The 22,884-nt window shown below is 37.8% G+C and overlaps 1 protein-coding gene across 3 annotated transcripts in view; it reads right to left on the reverse strand.

Moving 5' to 3' along the window:
- The window catches only part of mgmt (O-6-methylguanine-DNA methyltransferase), a 40,237-nt gene that overhangs the window by 15,091 nt on the left and 2,262 nt on the right, over positions 1-22,884 (reverse strand). Inside the window, exons 1-3 of one of the 3 annotated variants that reach the window (XM_055030095.1) lie at positions 11,934-12,019; positions 9,575-9,720; positions 7,220-7,345 (exon numbers count right to left, since the gene is read on the reverse strand). In XM_055030095.1, the coding sequence (XP_054886070.1) occupies positions 7,220-7,345; positions 9,575-9,720; positions 11,934-11,951 (290 nt within the window). In that variant the 5' untranslated portion in view covers positions 11,952-12,019. Of the gene's footprint in view, positions 1-7,219; positions 7,346-9,574; positions 9,721-11,933; positions 12,020-22,884 lie in introns of those variants that run through there. The other 2 variants (XM_055030096.1, XM_055030097.1) reach the window with 2 other exon arrangements.

The raw sequence follows: 22,884 nt of genomic DNA on the forward strand, positions 1-22,884 counted from the left end.
AATTATAAACTGTGATGATTTTATAAACAGTGCTACAAGATGAAATGGTGGTGATCAGCAATGCAAAGCAACAGGTGATGTGGGGGGTGGAGTGATGCTGCACCATGCATGCCAAGAAAACACTGATAACATCAATATATTTTTATTAAAATGACTTCAAAATGTAGGAATAATGCAAGAAAGAATAGCATGAAAGAAAACTTTAGCAGTTTGGAAACTGTTTAATAAATTTGGTGTACCTTGATATTGGTAACAAGCTTGTGCTTGATTGTGATTAAAAAAAGCTTCAATAATTGCATTTCAGTTTAAATAAACAGTACAAACCAGGTTAAAGTAGAACAGCTCTTTCATTATCTTTTGACTGCATAAATCATACTTCTTTAGTGTCCTTTGGCCATTTTCTATTCAATCACAGGTAAGGAAATAAGAAACTAATTCCAAACTAGCAGAGGATCTGCTGCACTAAAAAGAATATTTCCCCTGATACGAGATAGCGATTTGAGAAAATTTCTAATACTGTGCTCCTGTCACAATCAATTTCCAATTACCATAAATCATTGTTGCGTAAAGTGGGAGTCATCTGGAGTTCCACCTATTTTCCAACTCTAATATAAAGAATGAATTGAGCATTTATGTAATGTTGAAGGTTATTCCATCGATCAATGAAACAATGAGAAAAAGGCAGAAAAAAAATATTTGGCATGAAAATTGTCAGTTTTCCTTGAAACATCTGGCATCTCCACTTGCACAAGACTTCAGTAAGACTTTTTCTATCAGCTACAGACGTAAGAATGAAACAGGTTAACCACAGATCTAATTGAAAGGGATCTGGCGAAGGGTGTAATGGTGTATCGCACAAAAAAGGGGAAAAACTCCGAAGTGAAGCCTGCATCCTCTGAAGCGTGATGGCGCTCATCCCGACTCGATCGGCTGTCACTTTTGACACAGCCTGCCAGAGTTCTCCTTCACCGATCATGGGTAACATGGCGGGTCAGAGGATGAAATAGAAAAGGCCAGGAGCCGTTCAATATTTTTCCTCAGCCTTATAGCTGCAGATACTTAACTCAGAGACGTCAAAGACTCAAGAGAGCATGAAAAAAGCCTAAAATGACTGTCTAAAAAGGGAGAAAAAATACAGCATGTCTCTATGAATGTCAAGATCTTGATGGTCTCTGAGCAAGAGGGTGTGATACAATTGTAAGCCACTTGCTCGATGCAGGGCGTTCAACCATTTGAGATCAGATGCCTATCTCAGTACTGGTAAGCTTTAAGAAAGGCTTCCTATTCTGCAATGAGAGAGAAGAGAGAACATTTTGTGCACAGCTGTTTCGAAATGAAAACAACTAGGCCAGATAAACTGCTCTCCTGATATCCAGCAACTCTTATTAGCAAATGTCCACGGAAGAGGCCGCACGCTCAATCCAATACATAAAGGTGGTGGTGAAATACTGCAGAGCAGGCAACAAAGCACACAACAATTAGGTCTTCTCCCAGCTGGCTAGCCACAGGAGTCAGTGAAGGCATGTATTACCAGAGCCTTAACTCTTACTCCATTATGTAGTGTATCCACACCCCAACGCTGCAATGTTTATCTACAACAGAGTACTGAGCAGTTTCAAATAGCGTTTTTAGCCTCTATTCTCAAGTGCCACAGTAAGAGATTCCAATTACCCGAATGGTAAGGAGCCAGTGAGGGAGGCATAAAGTACATTAGGGATCCCCTGTAACTGCAGGGACCTTTTAGAGACTCAGCTGAAGAGGGCCAGGAGACTGAGGGGACAGTGACCCTGCATGGATAGCCTCTGTCAAAATTTGACCACGTCAAGCACAAAGGCATTATGGGAATCCAGTGTCACCAAGTTCTAATTACTGTCTGTGTTCAGAGCAAATTACTGCCTTGTTCCTCTGATTAGGGAGGAGGCTAATCTTCACCTGTGTACGCCAGCACTGTTGAGGGCCCTTGAGTGTTAGCGCTTCGTCTTCTGTAATTTATTTTTAAATCAGTGCCCGCTCCCAAGAGTTTTGAGTGTTTTGTTGTGAACCGCTTACCATGATCCCCACCGCCGCCCCCTCACCCCTAAATCCTTGACTAAATCCTTGTTTGGTGCCACAGGAAGATAAGCAATAACAACACTTGGGCATAATTGACTCGTACTCCTCTCCAAGATGTCAGAGCGGAATCATCTCTCTGCATATTGCCGTGGTATGTCGCACGCTATACACTTCTGTGCGTTGCAGATACAGAATCCAATCAAGTTCTAAAACAAACTTGCCTCATGTTGGAGAAACTTCACGGTCGACAGCAGGGAAAAGGGAGGGGGAACAAAAACTGCAGGAGCTGCTTTTAGTTCTGAGCGGCAACTCTCATTTGGCTCCTGGGCTCACCCTGGAGGTTCTACTTTGGAAAACCACAACATTTGCAGAATTTTATCAGAGCGAATGTCAATGTCTCTTCTGCGTGGGGCGGTTTACAGGTAGTGTGTTGCACAGGTGTTGGTTTACACAGGAAATGGCACATGCAGCCTGATTGGGAGGATCCCAGGAGACGGGGGCACAAACATAGAGCACAGATGGGTCCAAGGGCCAGTGGGAGCAGCACCTTAATGAATACGCAGCTGAGTACTACATTTCAAAACATGCAAAACAATATTCTGAGGCGGTCATAAAAATAGAACAAAAAATCATCTGAATATTATTGCACAATGAATAATTCATATATCTTTTCTAAAGGGAGTACGTCAAAAAGTCTCCCCGCTGCTTCATTGATGATTTCATTCAATATTTCAGCAGTTTGCAGTTTGTATGACGAAGCATTTTAGTTACAAATCTAAGCACTTTATTTAGCACACAAAAGTGTATTTAGACAAAGAAAGACTGTGCCAGGCAAAGACTGGTACAAGATAAAAAATGTAATAATAAAGTCCTAACCCAAATGTCCAAATATAGCAGCTACTTTAGCATATAAGTTTATTTGAGAGGACTCCCAGTTATCGCTAAAGTCTGCCTTTTAGTGAACATTAAGCTTATGTGTTAAGCTGATGTGATGATGGAGAAAGAAAGATGGAATGAACCAAAGGTTTGTCACCATTTTTCAACACATAGTCACTCACTTGTCTGTGTTATTTCAAGTCAGACAACATCACTGGTACTGGAGTACAATTAGCTCTGATGGCATGTGGAAAAATTACTTACACCCTTCTCAGTGCATGTATTTTGGGTCTAGTCATATGCACACACTTTTTGAAATCAAATATCTGTTCTAGTATTTTAGCTTTATCTATATACTCCAAATTCAGAGAGGTGTCAATACACAAGCGAAAACACAGCAGAGAACAGCAGATTCACAAAATATAATTGCTCTCAGCCACCAGCTCCAAGACTTTTTCAATCTAAGATACTAAAATACTAAATAAATAAAATAGTAAATAAATAAAATAAATAATAAAATACTGTTAGAATATTATCATTACTTAATATTTGGGTTGCGCAATAAATCACATCACGTTATCATCGCATAATCAATGTGTGCAATATTGCAATTGCAAAGAAATGCTTTGGCTTGTAGCTCAGAAAGTTATTAGAGTTGAACTGTCGTTCACTGACCCTTAGTATATGACTAATGTTTTTGGCCAGGGAAATGGACCCTCCATGACCACACCCTGTGTGTATTTTATTGCCTTAGAAACTTTTAAGTTAACAGAGACTGCTGAGAAAATTGCAAAAGCAGATATAAAAAGAGGAAGAATAAAATCTAACAAAAATGAGTCAACTGTGACTAATATTGCCATAATTATATAAATTTTCAGCAACATATTCACAATTATGGTACTTCTGATTTCTCAACTGCAAAAAACAGTACTGTACACAATTCTTTAGTCGTGCTTATTCTTTTAAATCTTCATTTCAAGCTTAGACTTTCTCTGTTATCTTTTAAAGTGGATCTTAGGGACTTGTTTGTGATGTTTGATTAAAATCTAATAAGGAAGTTTACCAGGACACAACACATCCTAAAATTGGTCTGGCAAAGCCTTTGGACAAATTAAATAGAACAGATCCAGAAAGGAACCGTAGTGGAAAATAAGTTGTGGTTATGGTTTCCCGACGTGTGAGCACATCATGTAAACAGACCCCAACCAGGGAAACACATTTACCATACCACTATTCAGCGCAAAGCAGGACATTGATTCACAACACAACACGAGTGTGAGAAAAACGATAAATGCATCACCTCAGATATTTCACACCAGCAGTGGTAGTGTGTAAAAGCTGTTGTGACAGCTTGGGTATTAGAGCCGGGTAGATGGAAAATGTCTGGCTGCTTATGAATGCCAATGCGACTGGGGTGACGGGTTTGACACAAAAACACTCCACCTCAGAACAATTAGGCTGTTCTCAGGCCCCATCCAGTGTTGTCGGTGATAATGGAAAGCTGTGAGGATAACTGGTGATAAATAGACTTTAACACCCTCCTCCTTAAGAACAGTGCAGTCCTGCAGTCCTCTCATATGCTTAACTAATCATGACCATGGCCAGCAAATTCATACAAAAGACTAATTACTGTTGTACTTCACTTCAGTCTCAAAGGCCTCTTATAGAAGGACTTGGGGGTTCTCCTGCCTCTTTTCTCCTCTTGATGGTTATTTTTTTTTTTAAGTAGGCCTCATGCTAGACAAAGGCGTTTAAAAATTTGTGATTGCTTTCATCCGCTTTAATTGCATTCAGAAATGGCATTTCTGCCCCATAATGCACTTCTATTGTTTCAGAATTATCTGGCTTGGGGAGTAAAATCTACAATATTTGACGAGGCTCCCGAGCTAAATCGCCTCTTGAAATTGAAATATGCCGCCGAAATGCAAAATAATAATAAAAAAAAAGCAAGCCTTTGCAGCTGATATACTGGAAAGCTCCTTGGCTTTCTACAGAATGCTATTATTATGCATATCCAGGTAGAAAGTTAATTAACCCAAAGCTTAAGCTAATTATGGTAGCAGAATGCTATCAACCAAACGCTTTCAGTCAGACAGCTGTCCAGAATTTCATTTGCTAATCATTTGTCTTTTGCCGGAGCATATGGTACATTTCCCCGCTATCACAGCAACAACAAACAGATGAAAATCATTAACTAAAAACAATGTGCAATGTGAAAAAAATCAGACACAGATTTATAAGGCTTTGTGTCAGAGAAAAAAGGGGGGGTTGGTGGTGGGGATTTATGGCCTGGTAAGTATAATGATAATTTTGGTTTTAGCCACTTAGGATTTTAGGCTGATCACATGACCTGAGTGTGCAGGGAATTCACATGCACAAATATATTGTTTATATCTATATGCAAATGAGAGAGAAGTGTTTATCCGTGTAAAATTAATTACAATTTTCTATAGAGGCTTATGCAGAGCTTGTTCTTAACAATTTTTAGCTTCTAACACATTTTGTGCCAGTTTTTTTTTTTTTATTCAACATTTTTATGTTGTTAAAACAAGAACTCCCCCAGCTCAGAATTAAATCAATTATTTTCCAAGAAATACTTCATACTTTATTTTTTTTCTTTTCATAAAAACACATCACATACGGCTGTTAAAGGGTGATTGATATCAGCATTGCCTTGCGACATTATCAGGCAATAAAGGCTACTCAGGTTCTAATGCAACATGTCATACACCAGCTCCTGTAGTACATTTCTATTGAGGACCTCACAAGCTAAATTGCTTTTTTCCCACTCCCCCACATCTCAGCCAGCTTGACAGACAAATTGATCAAAGCATTGTAAAATAATATGCTCACAAAATGTCTCGGGGCAGGAGTCCAGACCTTTTTTCATTTTTCACCCTAATAAAAAAGTGCTCCATGATTTCCTCTGTATTGCATGTCTGTGCTCTGTGTGAATGAGGCAAGAAGAATCATATTTCAGATAGCAGTAATCTCCTGTAAACAAAATGCAAACCTTTTTTTTTTCTTTTTTCTTTCCTCTGTGACTGCCGAGGCAATGCTAGAACCTAAAAAGGGGTAAAAATGGTTAAAAGGAAGGCTGGTGTGTTAAGGCCCCAACAGGGGTTGTTGAGATGTAATGAATTTGTTCATCTGATGGCGCCTTCAGGGCTGTCGTTAGACTGGCAGAGGAGGCTGATTTCAGGAAATGCTTCTTAGATCATTTAGGAAGCAAAAGGGGCTTGAGACATTTCTATTATAAAGAGCTGACGGACACGGTGTGTAAGCAATACTTCAAGGGCGTTTAGGTACGTATAATGGCATTTATCAATATCTATCTATCAATGCCAGAAATGCTTTTTTTTTGTTTGTGCTCAAGCTGCTCCTACACCAAACAATATTCTTAAAAGTATTACCCTTAAATCATCTTATTATTTTTCCTCTTTTATAATTGTCTTTCTGCTTTCCTTTGTTTACCATTGCTGCTATTTTGGCTCATCACCAATTCAAAATAGCACCTATTTTAAATATTGCGAATATTTTAATTTTAATTTATTCTGGTTTTGATCCTTGGGTGAGTTGACTGCACATTTCCTTACAGCAGATTAAGAGTAAGTCACAGAAAATGAACTCCTATTGATGGGTTTCAAAGCAGGAATCATGGTTAAAAAATGTCCTGCAGGGGTCAGCTACAACTCATGCCCAAAAAAGGGCGTCATACAAAGAGACAAACTGATCAGCACGTAACATTTTTTTTTTTTTTCAGTATTGTGTACCTTACTTTTCTGGTATGACTTGTTGCTGTATTCTTTTTAACAAAAAAGTTACATGTAGAGCCAATGTTAGTTTAATTGAGACAAAACCATTAGACATTAGGTAATTCAGCGTTTACTTAGAAAATAAACACTGTTTTTCCTCTTTGGAAAAACATAAGAAGAGATCATATTTAATAGAAGTTTTTGTTTGTTTTATGGAATGTGTACATTAAATAGTTCTGATTAGTTTTTTCTTGAAATATCTGGTTCAGTTTGGATCTAACATTTCTTTAAGCTTGCTGTTTATTTTTAGCTGCTAATTCTTTTACACCTGAAACAGAGGAGTACCAGACGGTTTGACTTTTATTTCTCGCTCAGCCACAACACCGGGTATGAAACTATACACATGGTCAGATGGAGTCACATTGTGGTGGGAAACACTTCTCAATCTTTAATATTTTAAACATCGAGATAATACTAGGTCATCCCATCAGGCATGTTCACTCCTTCGTTGTTGCGGATATGTGAGCATTACTGACCTTTTTAAATCTTTCTCCAACATCAAAGTTTTGGCCTTTATGGTGCTCTTGCAGTTCCTGCTCTGTAGCAAAGCGTCATGGCTTGTTGGTGTTCTTTGGCTTTCCTGTCCATCTGCCACAAAATACCTAAGAATAACATTTGCCTTTTCAGCTAATGAGTCAAAAATTCTCTTCTCCAAGCATATTCCTACTTATTTCCAACTTTGGGAGTTGGAAATGTGTCTCTACCACTTTTGATGAAACTGAGTATCCTTAAAAATTGTCTTATATGTTTATTATTTGAAAATATTGATTATTTTGATAACTCTAGTACAAATAATAAGTAATAATAAGTAATTAAGACCCGACTATCCTAATTGTACTTTCACATTACAACATCCTTAGTATTTATCACAATTTAACAAGAGCATAAATAAAAATAATAAATTAATTTAAAAATGGGATTCAGTAAATAAGGTATATGGTGTGAACAATCTTTTTTACATGTCCAAACAAAATGGCAGCGCAAGGGTATAAAATTGGGATCCCAATTGTCTCTTTATTACTGTGGTAGCCTGTCCACTAAATTGCTTTAATTAGTTCCAGTTGTTAAATTAACAGGGTCAATTATGCAACAGTACAAATATCTAAGTTTTCCTGTTTGGTAGAAGAAATCTGACCTGACACTGCAAGGGATTCAGACCCACCATGGTGTTGATTTAGCTGCCATGGCAATACGCACACACACACACACACACACACACACACACACACACACACACACACACACACACACACACACACACACACACACACACACACACACACACACACACACACACACACACACACACACACTCACACACAAAAACAAAATTTTTTTTACATGGTTCTGTAAACCTATAAATGCACTGTAGGTCTCTCTTTGTTTTATGCATGGATGTTATCTATTTTCGTATCCAAAATATGTTCTTAGAGGTCATTTATCACAGTGACTTCCTAAGCCTGTGCAACACCACACCCAAAGCTGGGAAGAGCCTTGTTTAGTATGTCATAAATAAATCAATGGAAATGCCTGATCTAAACTATTACAGCTACAGCCAGGCTTTTCTAAGATCTACATGGAAAGCCGGTTGCGAAGATAAGCCGGTATTTTGTCACTTTATCTCGCCTCCCTTAATGCCTGTTTACATAGACTAACTCAACATATCTGAGGTGGCTATGCTTTGCCATCTCCTACAACAGTGACAGCATATTCAACTGGCCAAGATAAAATCTAAACATTTGCCTAATGATTTCTTGCTCACACCTTGGAGAACATATAGACAGTGATGCGATCGCTCCCACTTATGACCGACATCGCAAATGATATTAAACTGAGAAATGATCTAGTGATGCGAATCATTAAATTCATTTGCATATTCCTACTGAACCTGAACGCACAAATTAAACCCCGTTCGCAAGTCGATGGAGAAAGATGCCTGCACATGGTTACAGGACATCTTCCATAATCAAAATTCCATATTATTAATTTTCTCACTTCAACTCATTAACAACAAGTGGAGTGTTTTTGCTGCTTGATGAATTTTGGGAAATAGCAGACAGTCGAGGAGGAAACACATGTTGAGGTGTAATATACAAGGTCATTAATGGGTTTCCATAAATTAGAATTTAAACGGACATTTTGAAAGGGATAACTTCTTATCCGGATGCATTTGAAATGGTTTAATTTCCCAAATCATTCAAGTTTATCAAATGCGAATCTGTGAAACATGGATATTTAATTTCAATCTAATCAAAACTAATCTAAGATGTAGGACGTGGACCTTTAAAACTAAGGAATAAGTATCTACCAGTGCTGACTTTAATCAGTTTCAGTCGCTTCAGTAAGAATGTCTACATTCTGACAATTTTGAGAGATGGGAAGGCCATGAAATGCAACCACATAACACATTTCTGAGTGTCAGTTGACACTCCAAACTACTGCATACAACTTGAATGAAACATAAAGAAACAGGAGAGAACAGTCCACACTCCCTGTGGCCTTAGCTGACCTCCCAGACATCATTTCTAATCAACTCCCTTGAGGGTAATAAACAAGTTATTTTTCTGAAATTTCAAATATACTGCAGGAAGAATCACAACCACATGCCATCAGAAATCTAATTTCGAGCCCAACAGTATTCTAGTGCCCCTCATATTTCTAGTGCCTGCTCATATTTGCCCAACTTTCTCCCGGATATTTCTTGTGGGATCTACAAAAATGCCCTGCTTCCAATGAGGAATGGTGGCACTCCATCACAGGAGTGGATTCTGTCTGCCTGTAAATTTCACACCTTTGTTTATCACGTCACCAGCCCGGCTGTTGTACAGTACCTTTCAGCAGGTGCGACATCCATTAGGATCTGGATGGTGTGCACACCATTCTCACATCCACTGACTTGGATCGTCCCCAGGGGGCTCAGCAATGAGATGGTCTTCTGAGTGCACCGGCTCTCCTCTTGCTTCTTTATCTCGCTGCCCTGCCGATGAAGAACAAATTACACCGTGCTTATTGACATATTCATGCGGCAACTTTCACAATTTTCCATGAAAAATCTGCATTGAGTGATCTATTGAAAAACAAGCATGCCACCAACAGAAGATAACTTGCATATCTGAACACCTAGCCTTCCAACAATGTCATGATGTGACTTGATCCCCGCATTATTCTCAAATATTTCTTTTGTGTATGGAATAGAATACGCCTATCAAACCAATAAATCGCCCATTTTTTCCTCTCTTTCTGTTCTATATATCACATAAATGAGAAAAACAATGCAGTCTGTTCCCTTGTCTGGTGGGGGATTCCCAAGATAGCTCGACATTATTTTCAATCCGTCATTTTTGGTTGATGGCCGGGATGTTTTTCTAGCATTAAATTTGTTCCTTAGGGTGCAACTCCAATGGGATTCTGGTTTCCAGCCCTTAACAACAGCAAAAACGTGCAGCTTTTCTGACGACTGAGATGGATACTGGCAATAACCAGACAGCAGTTCCTTTTTTATTTTTACTTTGAGGGACTGAGAGATGATTGACTATGTTATATGTGAGATTTTGAGAGATGGGGGTTATAATAAATAAAGGTCACATTGACTGCAAGCAACCTTTACTTCCAAGAACCTTGATGTGAAAAGTTGAAATGATACAAAAATACTTATCATTCACTTTCAACTTTTCAGCATTTAAAAGACAAAGCTGTACATATATTTGATTTTTTTAAAATAATTTAAACCTTAAGTTATCTTCTGTAGAACCAAAAAAAAAAACATATAAATATATACTTCTAATTTTGATTAAACTCAAATTATGTATCATTTCTACATCTCGGTTGTACTGCTTACTGTTGATGAATGCACTGATTGCATGAGATAATAGATTTCTATACAAATTACAAATGTACTTTTGTACATAAAACTAAATTGTCTTGCAATATATCACTATTTGTTGATATGATACTAAAACACCTTTCATATGTTGAAATGTCTACATTTTTTTTAGTTGGAGTGCTTATCCTAAACATACCATTATTTTATTTTTTTTGTTAGCTTGGAAAAAAAGATCTTGTTTGTGATTCCAACCTCGACTGTACTTGTCTCTCAAAGTCTTTGTCTTTTGGGACAGCAAACAAAATTTTGGGAAGCTATGCACTGTTAGTCAGGCAGCACAAGCAATTGACTGATTTTGAGAGTGTGAGCTTCAGCAATTTCAAGACTGTTTTTTATCATTGTTATGTGAACCACTGGGTGATAATAGAAAAACACTAACTGAAAGACAACAATATATTTTTTGCACTGATTAGTATTTTTTTTTTTAGGTTTAAAGGTCTGTTTGTTTTATTTTAAGATTATCTCTTCCCCCATCACGCCCTACACAAACGCACATCACCACCAGCACATCTGTCATGGTATGTGATCACAAATGCGTCTGCTTCAACTTTCTTGTTTCTACTCTTGCAGCTCTCACTGTATTCATCAGGGGTTTGCCTGAACTGACAATAAAGGCGAGAAATTTTCTGAGCCAAACAATGGTACAGTGCACTTTGGATAAGCGTTGGACACACTGTCTGCCATTTAGCAAATAGACTCGCAAGATAGAATAATGGACTTTGGCAATAATGGTCTTTGCTAATCGCCTGCGCTGATTAAAAAATAATGTCCTATCGTGTTGTTGGTGCTGCCGTATTTCGGCGCAGTAACACTCGGTCTACTTAGTGACTGCTCGGATGCTTGATGTTTACCCAGCTTTTCACGGTGAGGAACAACAAACAATAAGCAGCTTGTGTTGTTAAAAAAATAGCTGGCAGACTCCTCATGCTCGTCAATCATTTGACTGGTTTCTCATTAGACTAGCTCCTGGTCAAACCTGCGTGATTAATTGAGCAGAAAGCTCACCGTGACTGCGCAGGTGTGAAAATGCAACATGTGCCGTTTAAAAACAAATAAATAAATCACACAATTTATGCCGAAGCACGCAAGACATCCACAGTAATCTGTGAAAGTGAGGTTTTGCCCCAAACCTTCATAAACGCACCTTCGATTTAACTACGAGCTTAAATTGTCCAAAAATTAAGTAAAGTTTCTAACCGAATCCGAACAGAGACCATGTTTAGTACAAGAAGCAATTTCAGAGCTAAGTTTACTTTTTAAAAAGCGTTATAGTTCAATTAGTTACATCTATTAGTCTTGTAGCTTACAACTGATGTCTTTTTCATACTCCGACTATAGTGCAATCTTCATTCCTGTGAACAACAAATGACACTTCCTGTTTCTTCCAGCAGCGTGGTCCAACGATCCAATCACAACACGGGAAAGTCCGCTCCTGTTCCCTAATTGGCCAGTACAAAGTTACCGCTCCACCTCCTGCCAGGGACGGAGTTGTGCTCTATAGATTTGATAGAAGACTCCTCTAATAGGTCTCAAGTTGGGATTTGGGGTTCTTTAGGGGCTCCACAGTAAACCAAAGACTTGTATGTATTTGATTTGCTTGATGTTCATACACCATGAAAAAGATATAATACTGCATATTTCTAGCATTAATTTCAAACACAGTTTTCGCTCTGCTTATATCTAAAAGTGCTGCATCTCTAGCGATAGCTTCTTTGTGAGGGATTTAGAATCCTAGGCATATTGTTTGTGGATAAACCACATCTATATGAGAACAATAACCAATAACCCCTCATGCATTATTAGCTAATAAAGTCACCGTGTTATTATAAACAGCACAATTTTATACTTTTATTATAGGTCTGTGCTGTCTAAAGCAGACAAACTTGCTTCATTCTGCCTGCAGCAGTATTGATCAAGATATGCAGGATAATACAAAGCACTTATAAAAAAAGAGTGTGGTATCAATCATTTAATTTTTTAAGTGTCTGTTCTCCTCTACCGTGTTAATTTTTATTTCTGTGGAGCCTTGAGCTCTCTGCATGCCTCCGTTTGGAATGTGTAGGCCGGTATGGGCCTGTGGCCCACACCCCATCTCAGCGGTGAGGATGGGAGCGGGGGGAGAAAACGCCACCCCTGCAGAGACCATTTTGAAATCTGTGAGGATTTCCGTGCCATCTGGACCCGCTGCCAGTCTGCCCCAGATAGTAAGGGTTGGCAACGGTACCCGACGGTGCAATATGGCTCTCTCTTTAATGAACTACTAACTGTCCCCCGTTTTAATTGATGTGACATTTGAGCCATTTATCTCTGACATTTCAATGAAGGATGATTCTCAGCCTTGCCATTTACTTTTTTTGTGCTATTTTCTAAGAGTCATTTGCATTTTTCTACTCTAAACCTGCTTTTTGTCTCTCATTAGCTAATTAGAGGAACACGCACAATTAATAAAAATGAACATAACCTAGTTTGATATAGGCTTGATGAGGGATAATCAGAAAATCAATGTTTTCTTAACATTTATCACAAATGATGTGAAGGGCTAACTGTGGTAAAAGGTGACTCTGATAAAGCTCTGTAACCTTTACCCACATACCAACATGTAGCCTACAGTGTGGGACAACTTATGTTCACAGCATGGGGAGAATCAAGCTCAATTAATCAGCATATGATTGCAGTAAGCAGCCCCCTCTGCTGGATCTTTGGAGCCATACTGTTTGAAATCATTTAGACACTTGATTCAGTTGCCAAACTGTTATCTTATGTCAATGTGTTTTTTTTTCTTCTTAAATGTTTTATGATTGTTTTAATACGTTAAATCAAGATATGGTTAAAGATGTCATATTTTTTAAAAGATCATTTATTTTGCTTTTGTTGACATTTTTCTTGATTACCAAATTAAATTACTAAACACATCAGAGATTATTTGCACAGTTTGCATTGTGTGCGTGTAAAGTTATTTATATGTATTCTAATTAGGCTAAATGTTGTATATCAAAACAGGAAATATTTTAGTGCGCATGTATTGAAGAAAATGCCTGAGGTGCGTGTGAGAGACATAAAAAACCTCAAGGCTCAATTGTTTTCCATAATGAGACATATTTTAATCTTTTTAGATATCCTTTAAAAACAGGGCTCCATTGATGACGACTGTTCCTTTGATTGTGAGTGTTATCATTGCCAAGGTGTGGTGCCCTGTCTGTGCTGGCAGCCGGGCTTGATATCTTTTGTTTGGGAGTCAAAGAGCTCTTTTTCCTGCTCAGTTTCCCTCCCTATTTTTGTTTGTGTGAGGCGTTGATAGACTTATATGTCGCACGGCTTCCTTTTAGTGTGCTGCCCCAGATGTTTGCAACAATAACTACCCTAACCTTTTTAGATTTTTTTTTTTGTCATTGTGCCAGAAATTGTTTATTAGCAGTTTTGTCCATCCTGTGTATGGTATGATTGTCACAGCTCAGTCAAAAATGCTGCCTGTCTGTGGCTTTGCACTCTTTTTCCTGTGTTCACTGCCTCTCTCTGTCATGTTGGCGTGGGAGGAGTTGAAGTCATTTATGATATCAGATATTCTCTTGGAGAGCGGGAACGTCCTGACAGACGGAACAACCACTATCCTCTCACGCAGTGGTTTGTGTGTGTGAGTGTGCATTTTAATCAGGAAAAATGGCTCTTTGGGCCTCACACTGCACATCGAGGAGGTTTGGGGCTTCTCGTTGTGTATATCAAGGGTACATAAATGTTATGTCTGTTTCACTAAATCAAACGAGGATCCAGCCGTAAAAACAGCATCCTATTACAATGCCTTGCAACAGTTTAATACAGCTTGGGTTGTTTTTTGTCATTTTAACAGCTACACGTCTTTTGAAGTAAGTCAGACTAGCAAAGCTAGACACTGAAAATTTTACCCTTTTGCTTTACAAAAAAGCTTACGTTTTTTTAGTAGGATGAAGAGCTTTTGTTAATATCAATGTCTTCTTACAGGCCAATTCATCTTCTTATCATCTTGGACCACTTTCTATGTCATTACTGAAAAATGTATCCCCACAGCATAATGGTGCCACCACCATGTTTCTCTTTTGGAGTAGGATGTTCAGTGTGATAAAATGCCGTGGCACACATAGCATTTTGAAAGCAGACTATTAAGCTCAATTTTGGACTGTCTTCTCCATGTTTCCTTTTCCAGCTACATGGCTTGAGACAACCTTTTTCTTTATTTATACTGTTTAGAATTAATTCTGCAGCTTTTGAAAGTCAGTTGTTGCACTGATTAAATCCTAAAAGTGCATCTGTATTCACTACTTTCTACTTCACAATCACAAACTAATTTGTGTTGCAGTGTCATTTAAATTTCCCTAAACATAAATGAAAGTTTATTCTTATAACATGATAAAATGTGAAAAAGCTAAAAAGCTATCTATTCTCTTGAAAGACTCTTTGTTTCGTTCTTTTAATGTTGGCTCCTTGTAGTTCCCCTCCTCTCAGAAGAATTAGCCTGATCATCATGCAAGCTTCTCCTCAGCCACAAAGACGCCGGCTAAATTTCTCTGTACCCCTCGAGTGCCCACTTATTTAGTACACCTGTGTGCTTCTGTCCCTCTGACTCTGATATGATGTGTCTTTCCTATTTTACTGTTGACACAGTGCTATGAATGTCTGAGCATTTTTGCAAATGAAGAGGCTTGAACTCCTGACAGGCAATGTCGCCGGCACCCTGACACATTGGCCCGCACATGCTGTGCGGCATAATGATGACATTAGGATCTAGTGATAATATCAGGACGCACTTCAGATAAATGACTGATAAACCAGGGGTTGTGCCTCTCGTATTACACGCTTGACAGAGCAGCTAATCAGTGTCCAAGTGACTGCTATTACATAAATCATGAGCTCGACTTTGATGCATATTCCAACGGTGTTCCCTATTCATCACGTCATCTGGGGGAAGATTCTCTGGATGACTGGCTGCCGAGCCAACACACATTTTAAGAGCACATTATGTTTTCATTAGAATTTGATATGATCCATTCCAGTGTTGATTTGATTTTACGTGCTCGGGTCATTTGATAGGAGGCTACTAAGGAGAGGTGGTGTATTGTTACACTATGCGAGCTGTTTCCTTTTACTACCCACATTTATTGCCAAGATGCGTGTTGATGAACAACCACATTCTTTGTATAAAAAGCATCTCCCCAAACCCCAATTATTATTGTTTTTTGCTATATTCAAGATCCATGTTAACCCAAGATCTTGTTAATTTTTTAAAAGTTGTCTTATCTTAGAGTGTGGAAGTTGGAACAAGTATTATTGCTTTCCTTAGTAATAAAATCAAAATACACCCATAGGTGAAGTTGGAACTGAGACATTGGGTGCTGAAGTGAGTCACGCTGTATGTTTTATTCCCCTGTATTGGGGTCAGAAGATGTGAAGGTGGGGGTGTTAATTTAATCCCCATTCTTACCCTGAGCATGGCCACACTCTCTAAGGAGCTTTATCTCTGACAACTGTGTCAAATTAGAGAGACCACGAGCCCCTCATAAAGAATATGTCTGTCAGACTACATTGTTCCTGGCCTCTGAAATATATGGCTGAGTGGGACAAAAATAGAAGATAACTCTGTGGTCCCCACTGTTGGACTCAAACATGATGAAATAATTTTCAAACCATGTGATCCTGTCAGCGAGACAGACTGCTAATAAAACTGATGCACACGTATTACTGCGTACCTTTCAATCCTTGTAGAGTTCTATATGCTTTCATTTTTAAAATCACATTTATTATTTTATTTTTTGTGAATAAAACATTCAAACAAAACTTTTACGAGAAGTTAATCAACAGTAACACTGAAAATGAAACAATAATAAAAAAAAATAGTTTTTTTTTTCTGTTTTCCAAATTTGATGTCTCCATCTATTTCTTTAGTATTTTGTAGTTTTCTTTTAAACTCTCTGAGACTTGAGAGAAATGTTCTTGGTGTCCCTCAACAAGCTCAATAGTTTGCTTGAATTTGGGCCCCTAGGTTCTTTCAGCTCTAAGAAATTAAGGTCAGGACTTTGTGATGGCCAGTCTGAAACACAAACATTATTGTACTTAAACCACTTTGCAACTAATTTGACATTACGTCAAAGGTCATTATCCATTTGGAAAATTAATTTGCTGCTTCAGTTTCTTCTCATAATATGTTTTGCCATCTATTCTTCAAAGCATAGTAGCTCTTTTTATTTTATTTTATTTTTTTAGCTAAACACTGCCAAACAATACAGCTACCTCTCCCATAATTCACAGTTTGGTCAGTGTTTTTAAGGCTTTGTTGAGGACTTATTTTTCCTCTAAATGCAAATTCAATTTTATCTGACCAAAAGACATGTCTCCAAAAACTAAGATATTTATTATTTATTTATTTTTGTAATTTGTCTTTTTTGTAGGTCTTTTGGAAAAATGGCTCTTTCCTCTGAGTGTCCTTTAGCCCATGTGAGAACAGAACTCTTTTTTACTGTGGATAACAAAACCAGCTTCAGCTTGGATCCTCATGATCCAAGCTGGTTTTTTGGGTGCTAATGCAGACATTTTGCATCAGACATGTTTACAAGGACGTCTTCCACTTTCTAAGTGGTATGGTGGCCAGGTATTCTGAGGTCGAATAGATAAGTGTGGAATTTTCAGGTGTGGGAATTTTATTCAATTGCAAACAACATTTTTATAGCTCTCTTTTGGAATTCCTGGAATCCTGGCTGATTTTCTTAGGAAACAAATTTCCATGGATGGATCCACATGTATGTCTCTAACTCTGTTAACCTTCCAGAAGTTTACAAAAGCATTACATTATCATCTGAACTTTGCAGATGATCTTAGGTTAGGTTATGTAAGCATCTGAATGTGAGGTAGTAAAAAAAAGATTTCTCTCATTATTATGGCATTCAACAAATATAAATAATTTTTGGTAATCTTGACTGATCTAAAAGTGAAAAAAATGTGTATTTTGTAATATTAGACAGTGTGAAATGCAGGGCTATTTGTCATTTGATACAGTGCATGTAAATATCAAGTTTCAACTCCAAATCTGCTTGGCTCTATAAGTGATGGACATGTTTCATTCCATTAAAATGTGGCACATAACTCCAGGTCAGTCCAGCCTAATAAGTGCCCATCATTTATCTCCCCTGTATCATCTCTTTACCACAGTCAAACATGTAAAACAACTCTTAATGTTCTCCTCAGTCCCATATGGGTGGTTCTCCCTGTTATCATCATTGCCTCTATTCTGCGGGGACTTCCTCAGGAGACAACATTTTCATAGACCTTTGACCTAAACCATATTTTCCATTTGAATGGTCTGACTTGTGAATATTTACAAGCATGTTTAATGTATAATAGATCTCATCTGTGTGTATCAGGAGCCATTTTCTGCTCAGTCAGATTCTGGCATCGGCCTCAGCCCCTTGCTTGAGGTAATTTTGACCCTTTTTAAAAGCAAAATGACCTGTGCCTCATTTAGGGCCAAGTAGTATGCATACGTTTCCCACAAGTCCCAAGGGCATACATGTTTATAACAAGAAAAGCCGGCAGTCTCAAATGTAAACATCTTAGTACTGTAATATTATTGTATCAGTAAAGTCCCAGAAGGTGGAAGATTTAATAATGTGGGTGGATTATATAAGAGAGAGAAATAAAGCAGTAATTTGAAATTGTTTGGGGACCTTTTGTGTCAATGGTTATGGAGGCTAAGGGACAACTCTGTTCCCTCAGGCCACTGTTAAAAAGGCAATGACTTTTCTTGTACATGCACAGCATTTTGGAATCTACATGCATCACAAGCAGCACCACAGGCTTGTATTGTGTAATTACTAATACATAATATATTGGATTCTATTTTCGCATATAGATAAAAAAAATGAATGAAAGCAGTGAAAAGGGGAGAACACGGTGATGAATAACTTCTGCGCTGAAGAGCATTAATATACATTTGCTGGTGAAACAGATCTTGGTTTGCTTCTCGGGTGCTTATACAACGATGGGGTTTTTAATCTCTTTCTTGCCGATGAAAGTCCCAGTAATTGCTATATTTCCCTTTTTGTTTCAAGGACCTTTGATGATCCCTTGGCTTGCATCAGAGGGCAAAGTCATTAGTGGAGAAATGAGCTCAAGTGAAGAGAAAGAAATTGCAGGGCTCCCAGCATGATTGGAAACTTTGGCTCATATTGGAACGTTAATTTGAATTCAATTTTCAATATATGTTTGATAGATAAAGCACAATTAGAAAATATGTACTTAGAAAAACTGATGAGTTCAGCGCCCCCTTTAGTGTTTAAGCATTAGCCAATACAACATTATGTTAAATATTACTTTAGCTGCATCAAGTAGAAGAGCTGCATCAGGCTGTGCAATATAAATAATTGCACAGCCTTTGACAAGTACATTTACTAACTTGTAAGAACAGTTTTTTTTTTTTTCCTTTTACCGAAAGTGATGCAATTATATTTTAATGCTGGCTTACATTTATATAGTGAGCAGGTTAATACAAGATTGCCACTTGCCTTAACAGCATACATAAGGACTCTCAAACTTGTTCAAAAGTCAGAATCTGATTTACAAATATGATCATAAGCACAAAACAGCTTGTGAGAAGCAAATTATATTAATTAAGCTGTACTTGCAACTGAGAGAAATAAGTTATATAAGTTGTCAACATCAGGTTTTATTTTTATATTACTCTTACTATTATTGGACTTCCTAATAGTTTTTAGATATACTGTTAAGAAAAGTCCATCTAGAGACAAGTGCTGCAAATTAGCTTATGCTATAAGCACCAGGATATCGGTATAGACTGCAGTTTTATTCAGTTTTGCATTTCATCATATATTTTGTTTGTAAAATTTTAACAAGTCAACATGAAATAAGTCTATTTAATTTGGATTAATCTTTGAGATTTTTTTTAATGTTCTTTATGGCCTGTATCCAAGTAGTTAGAGGGACATGAGCAAGAAAATATAAAATCCTGTAATTCAAATAAAACAGAGAACACTTGCTTTGTGTAAAAGTAAAACTCTTTATAAATCAACTTAGAATCCAGACAACATTTTTACAGCATTAAATGGTGAGCACTAATATTGCAATAAATGTTCAGTGCACTACCGTGTTTATTGTGCAAGTGCTCAGTTAAACAGACCGTTTAACTGAGAACATACAACTATAAACACAACACACAAACACCCTGTGGTCAGGGTGATGTTGGTTGAACTGCTTGGCTATTTCAGCTAGCTGACTCTCTGTTTGGATATGACTCATTGATTGTGTGTTTGCATCGTGTTTTGTTTTCTGTTCCAGTTAACTGTGGTTACAGGACAAGTTATTCTCCTGCTTTGTGAACTAAACTGCCTGCCTTGAAATTTTGTATGGTGAACTTAGATAGGAAAATGTCTAAAGTTGTGGGGGTTTTTTGTATAGCATAAGCAATCTGATTGATTTATGTTTGTGGATTGTTTAATGTATTTTTTAAAATCCTTTTTGGTGTCCACACATTGTTGCCATAATATAGCCAATGCTGCTTATGTTCCACTAAATCTAAACTACTGCTACTACTCCCACACGGCATTCGGTTGAGTGGGTCTTATCACTCAGACAGAGCGGGAGCAGCGGTGACCAATACCGACTCCTTTTTATTACTCCTTACTTTAAACAGCAATGTGAAGGGCACAACAACACTTAGGCTGTTGACACAAGTCATCAACTTCTTTTTATATTCTTTGTTGTTTTTATTTACCCAGTTCCACTATTATATCTTTGCTTTTCACATCATTTTGCTTGAAAATACACTTTGAAATACATTTGATGGACTTGCTATTATGTCCTGATCCTGCTCAAAGTCCCAACTTTCAAAGTCAATGTTATATGGAAGTAACTAGGTACTTTATTTGCATTAAAAAGATGCTGGTAGTTTTTAATGCCAGCATTAAAAACTACCAGCAAATGGATTATTTATACAAAACATAAAAATATTCATTTCATCCATACAGTTATATTTATAAAAGTACACATTTGTGAAATATGCATTTGCTTTAAAAGACAATCTCAGAGCCTTTTTTTAGCTAATATTTTTTAACCTTATTTTGATGAAGGTATAATCTTTATCTTTTCTTCCTATTAGTCTTAGTCATTAATTCAAACCCTCTGTTTCTAATTTATATCTTAGGTTCGCCAGTCTGAAACACCATCTGTATCACAAGCTAAATACAGAGCAGTTACATTTCACAGCAGCTAAACTGGCAATATGTTTTATGCTATAATCCTGCAATCATCATCAAGTTGTTCTGGGAGGGAGCAGGATGACGAGGTGGGGTGCAGGGACATGTGAAATATGAAATGCTGTCAATCAAACTACAGCATCCAACACTCGGTTGCGGTTGGGTGATGGTGGTTCTTTCATGTAAATCACAGACATTAGAAATAAAAGACAGGCCTGTTGACTTGTTTCATGCTGGGAATCAGTGGCCCAGCATGTGTTGCTCTGTCTCTGCTTCACTCTCCTGTGGAACCGCTGTCCCATGGGTCCCCAGCACTGCTCCCTGGAGTGCACTGCATATAATTACCCACAATCCACCCTGAAACAGCTCTCATTTACAGTAATCAACAGTCTGCACTTCAAAGGATTCATGTGGCATCAGACACCAAAAGCCAGTGTGTGTTATTACAAATTATTATTATTATTATTGCCTCAGAGTTACCTTTACACACTGCAGCTGATGACTATATTAACAAAGGAGATGATGAGATGCGTGTGTGTGTGTGTTTAACCCATTAAGGGCTGATGAGGGCAAAGATGATTTGCTATATGCTGTTAAAAACTTCAAAAGCAGTCTCAGTTCAATATGAGGTCTGAACAACAGCAGCAAAGCATCGGATGTTTAATATTATACAGAAAGATGTGAGGAGAGTGAAGGGGGGTGAGCTTCATCAAGGGCCTAAATTTACATGACTAACAAACTCAGACAGCAAGAAAGAAAATGCAGGATCATTTGATCATTTGGCAGGCGTGATGGTGGTCTGTGCAATAATGGTCATTATCATAAACAGGAGCCGTCATTAGGCTTGATTTCAGATAATGGTCAGTGTGGAAACCATTTTATACCAAGAAAAGGCTCCCCCATTAAAGACATATTAAGTGAATTAACTCGCATCATGAGTAGAAAACCACTGTGTGGTATTGCCTGGAACATAATGTTCTCATAATGTGAAGTGATTTCTCTTGACTGGAGACAAGTCACCCACTTTACATCTATAATTATTTGCTTCAAAACTGAAAATTGTGCTCCACAGCATACGCATTGTTGTATTTTGCTGTGAGACATGTGGAATATTAATGTTAATTATTGTGATTTATCAATTGCTATTGTATTTGATTAGTAATGCACATAGCATAGTGCACATGTAGTGCCAGATACATAGATATACTTTTTGTCATTATAACATTTGTCAGGAATGCCATAAAATCAAGCTTTTCAAACTGTGGTATTTGGGCTGTTTCCAAAATATTTTATTGTCATTTCTTAAAACAAATGAACTCAGATATGTTGTTCCAGCACACTGATTTATGTTTCAAATGTAAACTACTTAAATTATATCGGCAGTGGAGAAAATGCAAGCATTTTAAGTATAAGCTAAAGTTGTAAACAAAACTCACTGGTAGAAGCGTCACAAGCTGATAATGTAATTTAGAAATTAGATGTATCAATGCTATTTTGTTGTAATGTTCTCTATCCGTTTAAATGGATGGCAGCCATATTAAATTTTGCGGTTGGGGATGGTTATAAACCTTTGACTTTTCCCACATAGAGTTTCGTCATTGAGGGAGGAGCCTGTCAATTCAAGTCAGAGCTTAAATTAAATTGCATTGTCAACTAAACAACAAATGAAAAGACAAAAATAATCCAACTCCAGTTGCTCTACCACATTAAAGTAACTGTTAATCAGTGGTACTTACAAAAACTTTGAGTTGCTTGGCCTTGCGGCTGGCTTTTTCACTGAAGATGTATTTGTGAATGCTAAATATACAACTCTTCTGTAATTCCTCTACAACTTACCCCTTGGCAAAATGGCTGCTGTGCATCCAGAGCGAACACCTTCAGACATGACATCCCCCATTCTCATGTGGGAAGAACAGCGTCCTCCACAGAAGCTGCCTCTGACCCTCTGGCACTGCTGGGCCTCATCATTGCCGGTCCATTAGGGATGCTGGAGCAGGTCTCAGAACGGGCATGGCTGCACCGCATT

Source organism: Poeciliopsis prolifica, unplaced genomic scaffold (genome assembly GCF_027474105.1).
Source record: "Poeciliopsis prolifica strain line A6 unplaced genomic scaffold, Auburn_PproV2 SCAFFOLD005, whole genome shotgun sequence".
NCBI lineage: Eukaryota > Metazoa > Chordata > Actinopteri > Cyprinodontiformes > Poeciliidae > Poeciliopsis > Poeciliopsis prolifica.